The 7,907-nt window shown below is 38.0% G+C and overlaps 1 protein-coding gene and 1 long non-coding RNA gene across 2 annotated transcripts in view; one reads left to right on the top strand and one right to left on the bottom strand.

Moving 5' to 3' along the window:
• The first annotated feature begins 6 nt into the window (after positions 1–6).
• LOC121071255 lies at positions 7–7,518 on the top strand. The gene is made up of 2 exons (XR_005820485.1): positions 7–300; positions 579–7,518. It is a non-coding gene; the product is annotated as an uncharacterized LOC121071255 (long non-coding RNA).
• FSIP1 (fibrous sheath interacting protein 1) overlaps positions 6,531–7,907 on the bottom strand; it is an 86,566-nt gene continuing 85,189 nt past the window's right edge. The window contains exon 13 of the mRNA XM_040559475.1: positions 6,531–7,403. Within this exon, the coding sequence (XP_040415409.1) occupies positions 7,381–7,403 (23 nt within the window). The 3' untranslated portion in view covers positions 6,531–7,380. The remainder of the gene's footprint in view (positions 7,404–7,907) is intronic.

Here is a 7,907-nt window from a genome sequence, read left to right as displayed (position 1 = left end):
TAACTGTCATGGACAGTTGCAGTCGCTAAAGGCAGCATTGTGGGCTCCTCTAAGTAGACACAGCCACAGTCCCCTTGATAAAGCCACAATGGAAAACAAATCTCTGAGGGATCTTAATCATTCCCAGCCAAGCCTACCTCATCTTTCTCTCTCTCACATGAAAAGAGGTAGCAGAATAAATAGCTGCAGAGGCAGATGGATATCTGTTCATATCTCTTCTGGACTGAGACTGCTAGTGTAATCAAAATGCCTATGATGTGGCACTGTACCAACTGCTGGAACAAAGCGCTTAAACAAGGGGTAAGAACAGCTATTCAGTCTTTACATGCAGCAACAGTTTGTCTCATGAGCTCTTTAGCAAAGCCAGCTACCATATTCCAAGTGCTAGATATCCACATAAGTGGGTCTTGCAGATGCACAAAATTATTCTTAACATAGTTTCCTAAGGCAAATTCTGCATGGACCTAGACTTGATTTGTTTAAACGCATTTTTTTTCCTTTCAACCTTGCCCTCATATAGCTGCCCAGGGACTGAAATGAGACTTAACTTTTACTTACTGGTGTTTTTCCTTTCCTAGAGTATTTAGTGCTTTGTATAGCACACTACAACTGGCACTCCCTCTTCATCTTCAAAACCATGGATATGCACACGCTAAAGTTCTTCATAGCTTCACAGTGTAGCACAGGAAGGCTGTTGAAAGCACTCCAACGCCTCAGATGTGCAACGTGAGAAGGCAAATGAAATTATGGAGACCTGATAATGCTCTGGTAGCAGCACAAGTTCCTGAATGCCTGGCCCATGAGCATCATTGCATCAACTCAGTTTCACGTATCCTAGAGCATGTAAGAAACTAGCACTTCCCACCTAGCACTATTTTAGTGTAGAACCACCATCCTCCTTTCCTTTGGCTTGTTCACAAGATGTGACAAGCAGAAAAACCTGAGTGACTCCATGCTCTCAGCAGCGTCAGCTGGCCAAATGTGTCTGCGCACACACAATAATGTTTTGGCTGTTGCAGTTACTCAAGCAGAGGCTCGGCTGCCCTGCTCCACTGAACATAGAAAAGCCCTGTGTTTAAAAAGTTGGGGAGAACTGGCCCAATATTAACCCAAAGGAAAGACAGCATCTTTACTACAAACAGCAATTCAGCCCATGCTGCCAACTGTCTATTTCACAGGATGTAACAGGGCTGACAGGGCAGTGACCCTTTAGTCACTGGAGCAAAAATATCACAATTACTGCAATAGTGAGAATGAAGAGTCTGGGTCTACGAGTTTTTCCCTATTTTTGTCACTGACCTATTGAGAACAGTTTTGTACGTCTTATTCTATCCCACTGATAACAAGGAGAAAAATAACCAACAAACTACTGACTTGATGCTTCCAAAATATGACTGGCTGATGAACTTCTGCTCTCAACAGTGACAGGACTGTCTGCTTTGCTCCTCTGAAGTGAGAACGGGTAGCTTCTTGTGCAACTGCAGTGTCAGCGTAACCCGTCTGATCTAACCCAGGCCTGCCGTGCTCAAATGCTCTGCCTCCCAGGTGCACCAGGTGAGAGAACTATAAAAAACAAAGTTCCCACCTGGAGAATCTCTTCACTGTACTTGCAGGAAATAAAAGACAGTCTGGATTTAGAAAGCCAATCAGTTCTATGAACAGACATATAAGGATGTAAGTCAATATAATCAAAAATTTTAAAAAGAGAATCCATAATGCATTGGAAATGAAACAAAACAAAACAAAACAAACAAACAAACAAAACAGGTGTGATACACCAAAGAGCAGCATCTGCCCAAAAGAAGAGAGAAATGCTACCCATGAATTTGCAGCAACGTATGCAGTTCCCAGCTGATGCTGTTGTGGGGGAAGCAACTCCTGGCAGGCAATCCCAATGACCTTGTCTGAGCCCAAGCCAAAATTTCACACTGATTTATTACATGCATTTATGTAGTATAAATCTGTACTATCTGAACTGGGAACAATATGTGCCTAAAAATAAAAAAGTCACACCATATGTCTTGTGTTAATCCATGGGTTAAGTCTACCCACTTGTTGCTTGGAGAGTGTAAATAAAACAGGAAACAGATCTACAGACAAGGTAAGGTGGGGCTGTACTTGCCCAAAGAAACAACTGACAAAGAACATTTTGATTTTGCAATGAAGGCTGTAATATGGGAATTGGTTGATTTTAAACATAAATTCATTTTGGAAAGGATTGATGAGATTCTAGAAGAGAGCATCTTAACACATCCACAAGGTGATATCTAGCACTTTTTCCTCACGTCTTCCAAGAAAGAAAGAACAGGTGCACAAATTTGTATGAATATTTAAGCAGAGTTATGAAGAGACGAAGGGAACTGATTAGAGAAAAGTGTTCAGCAAGCAAAGGTCTTAAATATATAAAACCTTCCAGAGGAAATCCAGAAAATTAGATAAGTATCACAGAGAAACATTTATACAAAGCCCAGCCATCATTTGTCTTTAATTTTTCAACTGCTTCCAAATTCAAGAACTGCCTGCCTAAGCAACACATACAAGAGCTAAACTGAGAGCTGCTTAGATACTGTGTCAGTCTGCCTTGATGACTCCACTCACAGAAGGTACATGGAGAGACCATTTGAGTGTTATTGTAAAATTAGGGTAGAATGCCTCTGGCAGTACCCTTCCCACCAAAACTATGCATACCAAATACACAAAGCAAACAATAGGAAAATAATGGCATAGAATGGTATTTCCACAAGAAGACAGCAAATTGTTAAGTACAGGAGAAAAAAGTTCTAAATCCAGAATACATGCCTGTTAATCAAAATTACTCATGTACTTTAGCACTCTAGAAATTAATAGACGCTTGCAAGCATTCCAGTTTGTTGGTGGTGGATTTTCTTAGGCATAATAGATAAGGTACTGCAGATTCAATTGCAAGCAGTGACCTATTTCACATAGACTTAAATGACAGGGAGCCTTTTATTCTAAACACTGCACCTGGATTCCAGCCAATCCCTCAATGAAACATATAATTGGATAACTGTAGGTTATAGGTTTAGTAGTATTCAAGCAATCCTATTCTATTTATAAAGGAAACAGTTTTCCTGACCTTTAAATCTAGCTACAAATAAAAGAGCAATTATTTCTCAATAATTAAATGTCTTAAAATTTTGAAAAAGAAATAAATTCACAGTTCTTATTTTTCCTAGATTTCAAAAACTTTTCTAACTTAACAACTTCCCATGCATCTGCCAAACCACCTTGCCTTCTGCGTCTACCCTTCAAAAAGTAAGATTCTCTGAGGTGGGGCTCTTTATTTGTAAATGGGGTGGAAAAGCACTCATGGCATTGTAAGTGTAACAGATTTTGCAACCAAAAAAAAAAAAAAAAGGCAAAAGAGGGAGACCTTATCTAAAGTTGTGGTTAGAAAGCCTGTCTAAGAAAAGAAACAAAAAGAAGTCCATTCTCACATTATTTTCTTGATTTTTTTTTCTAGAAAAGAGTTGGGTTTTTATATATATAATAGAAATTATAATTCTTGTAATTCTTGAAATTTCAGAGATTGAGCTGAAAATAACAGCCTTTCACCTATCCTTTCCTGATTAGGAGGTAAAGAAGCACACCCTTTTCAGCACTTCTATTCTACTTCTTGCTAGCTGATGAGATGTTTAAGCAATACCTGTAAGAGCATCCCTTTCCTCCCATCTATGCAGCAGGTAGTTTTTGCACAGCCTGTTTTTACTCTGTGCTCAGAACAGTCGGTTACCAACTCTACAGGTGCTCTGCCTGGGAAATGAGATGGAGAACACCCTCTAGAGATCCACAAGATAGGTAGCCATTGTCTGCCTTGGGAAAAACATTTGATCGAGAATTCCTGTGGGGCTTTTTCAGCCTTCTTTTTTTTCTTTAAATGATGGAGCTGAGCTGAAAGTCTTTTCACCCCTTGATAGAATTGCTTGAAACCCTTGATAGAATTGCTCAAACTGGAATTCTGGACATACAAGAATGTTAACCATAACTTCACTACTTTTATCACTGTTGTCTATAGTCAACAATTTCTTTTTTTATATCAGGAAATTTAGTCCGTCACTTCTCTGAAAATAGAAGAGACCCTCAACTGCTATAAATCTGCATAACAACTGCAGATCTGCGCTGACCTTTTTCTATCATTACAGTATACTGAAATCAACACCATTATTCTTTAAATCATCCTACCCAAATAGATGTATTTCTAATACATATTATATATGTATGAGTCATGAAGATGAACCACCCTTATCCTCCTCTTTGGTGTTTGTTATGCAGAATTGAAACATACACACTAGAGTAAATCAGTATCAACAGCTGAGCGCTGGCCACCACAACCACCAGCACTATCTGTTTATTCGTGAGGAGCATCAGCAACACTGGCAGAATAGTTTGGTCTTATATTGCTCAACAAATCAATACAAGCACGCCAAAATAATCTCTTCATGGGTATTTTGCTTACACAAATATTACATTTTTGAAATAGATGTATTTACCTTGTGCTGTAAAAATGTAATGGGAAATGAGATAAGGAGCACAAAACAATGCAAACCTATCTATGCGCACACAAAACTTCTTATTCCTCATTACAAAACGAATCTCAAAGCCCAAAAGTCTGAAGGATAACTTTAAAAATCAGTCCCCTGTGCTCTGCTGTGTTTCAGGACGAACAGAACTATGAAAGACTAAAAAGAAGCTAGGAATCTCTTACAAAATGCAACTTATGATCAACGAAGCTATTTATTTTGTAAAACCTGTTTCCAAATACTGAGTTAGGCTGCAAATAAAAATTCATTTGAATCAGTTAATCATCACTGCTGCATCACTCCCCAAAGACAAGCAGCCACCACATTCCAGTGCAGCTGGCTGCCTGATTAGGGGGGGAGACAGGAGAAGGGGTTATTGCAGGGCACAGCTGAGAGGCACTAAAAAAAAAAAAAAAAACCACGAATTCTGGCTCAACTTTCCCTTTACCCTGATATTGGTGATGTTTTGGCAAATGACCTTGTCACTGTATTTTATCTCCATTATTCTATACTTCTTATCAGTAAACACGTATTGCCAAATAATTTTACTTCATACAGATTTACTTAAACTAAAAAAAAAAAAAAAGAAGGACTTTAGTTGATATTTCACCTGTAACGTTAATTAAGAAACAAAATCTTCCCAAAGAACTTGCTATTTAATGTAATGCAATAGAAACCAAGCACAGGTAAATGTTATGTCAGCAATTTCTGGCACAATTTGAGTTTGGGTACCCATCCTAAGCACCTTTTTAATAGCACTTTAAGTGCTAGATCCCTGCAGTCTGCAGTGACCATAGCTGGTGGGGGTGCTCAGCATTACCCAAGACCTGAAGTGAAATAATAGAGTTCCTGTTGGAATATACAAATCAATATTTATTCAAACTTACGAGCTAAGCATCCCTGAAATGCCAGATGAGAATAAAAATTTGTATTCATGGCTTCAGGAATATTAAAGTGATGAGGTTCTTCCTTGAGGGTGCTGAGGAAAAGTTTTTTCATAACAGTAAGATATTTAAGACAACACAATACACCAGAAAAGCAAGAATGAATTATTTCTCTTATATATTGTGGATATTCTACATTTAAACTTGAAACAGGACTTAGTTTTCCTCAAAACTATCCTAGGTCTTTAGCAAGATTTTTAAGGACTCTATAAAGCATGAATTCCGTGTGAAAATACATTGGATTGTGGTAAGATTATGGCCCTGTACAGCCCTTTATGAATATTATACAGGCACAAAAAATACTATCAAAAAAAGCTTGTCAGTATTGCTTTGATTGTATTTATGGTATAGAAAAGAAATTTTGACAAAGGCTTGTAATTTTTAAGGAAGATAAATAGTTTTAGTTAAGTAGATTTGCAAAGCTCCATGAAATCTGCTTACAACAATCTTTCCATGCTGAGCAGCAGGACTATGCAGAATGCTCAGTATCCATGGGCCTGTTATTATTGCTGCAAAACAAGTAAAAATATTAGAAAATAAAATAATAGATAGCACTTGGTTGTCAGAATGTAAATGACATTTTTAATTATAGTAGGTTAGATTCTGAACTCTGTTATATCCACACGATCACCACTTCCTCAGGAGTGCACATCCACTCAGATTTGCAACACTGCAAATGAGTTTAAAATCTTGAGTAATATGTGCATTAATTTAAACGTTCAGATTAACTGAAGTATGCCATAGTGCAGCCATTGCATAGTTTGTTGTATCCATAATTCTGTTCTTGCTGACTGTTAATTGGCTAATACAGTATCTCAGAGAGAATTTTGCATTTCAGCTTGTGTCAAATGAGATCTCATCAATGGGAAAATGCTACAATATCTCCTCTCCCTCCTTCCACCCCCCAAATACGTTTAAAAGAGAGCCATTAATAATGCCTTCTTATCCTAACACTGCAGTGCATACAAGGAGAAACTAACCGCCAGCTCACAGTAAGTAAGTATAAAATTCAGGAGAAATAGTAGTTAAGGAGTAGACAAGCAAAAGCCTGCAATGGATTTTTATTATTATCCCAAACACGAACCAGCTGCATTGCCATCCCCCCAGCTAGCCATTGCTATAAGGTTTCACATTCCAGGCACTGCTGGGCCAAACTTCTGAACTCCTTCACTTTTCTTGACACCAAGCCTCCACAAGGGACCACGAGCTTTCCTAACTTCATTGCATTTCTTCACTTGGGGATATGCTTGTTTGCCATATGGTTACACTCTGCAGGACCAAGAAACAGAGGCAGCTGAGCAGGCTGGTTCTGATGCCCTGATCCAGCAGAGGACCTGTGCAAGTCTCTCCCTTCAGCCAAGGCAGCAGCCCAGCAGACAGCCACTGGGCAGAAAATTGAGTAGGTGATGGGTCCTTCACTAAGTCAGGGCTCAGCAGTCTGAGCCAGTACAGCAAACTGCACTGGAGGAACTGAGGTCACGTTTAAGCTCACTTCCAAAAAACAGTACATTGTATGTAAAGGAAAAAAGAAACTATTATTATACAAATTTCAAATCTCCTCTGAAAAAGTCTCATCAGTAGAAATGGAACTTCACAAGTTTTACTTTACATTATCAGACGGCCAGATACACAAATATATATTTATTTATTAGATGGAGCACTCTCAGGAATTTTAATGAAGTGCAAGAGTTTATATTTTGAAATCAAACTGCAACAGTATAGGATAATAATTTTCTCTTAAGAATAAATGATGTCATGGAAAAGTTTTCAGTGATGACAATTCATTCCCTTCAGAGTGTCTGAAATGATACTGTATCAGTATAACATCACTGATGGAAGTTTAATGACGCTTTTAGAAAAACAGTTGTGTAAAGAAGCACGTGATCACTGTCCCCTCAATTTCCGGTCTTCGTATCATCTGTAAAAAAGAAAGAATCATATGCTGAACTGCTGAAAGCACAACGTTATTCATAAGAGGAAGAAGCAACATGCTTGTGATACAACATCTACTTAAAACTTCATATAGCCAAAAACAGACAAACAAAAAAAAGAGCTGGAAACAATTACTGATCGGCTCATACAAAAGAGAAATAACTTTTTCATATCTGTATGTAGGTAAGTCTGGCTTCTGTTTATCCCAGCAAACATCACCTGTATTCACATGTGTATGACCCTGATGCAAATTACTGTCTGTTCCAAGAAACAGGAATTACTAATTTCTGAAGGCACATACGAGTTTCCTTTGGACATATGCAAACATACATATATATACATACATGTATGTATATAAAACAACATTAATAATTATGTCTTCCTTAAATATACATACTTTAATACATTACAGTAAATCTGTATCACTGACTACACTATTATAGGGATGGTGAAACTGAAATTGTGCTAAACCAGTTTTACACAATTTTGT

Source organism: Cygnus olor, chromosome 5 (genome assembly GCF_009769625.2).
Source record: "Cygnus olor isolate bCygOlo1 chromosome 5, bCygOlo1.pri.v2, whole genome shotgun sequence".
Classification (NCBI taxonomy): Eukaryota; Metazoa; Chordata; class Aves; order Anseriformes; family Anatidae; genus Cygnus; species Cygnus olor.
This window is presented reverse-complemented; position numbering and strand designations above follow the sequence as displayed.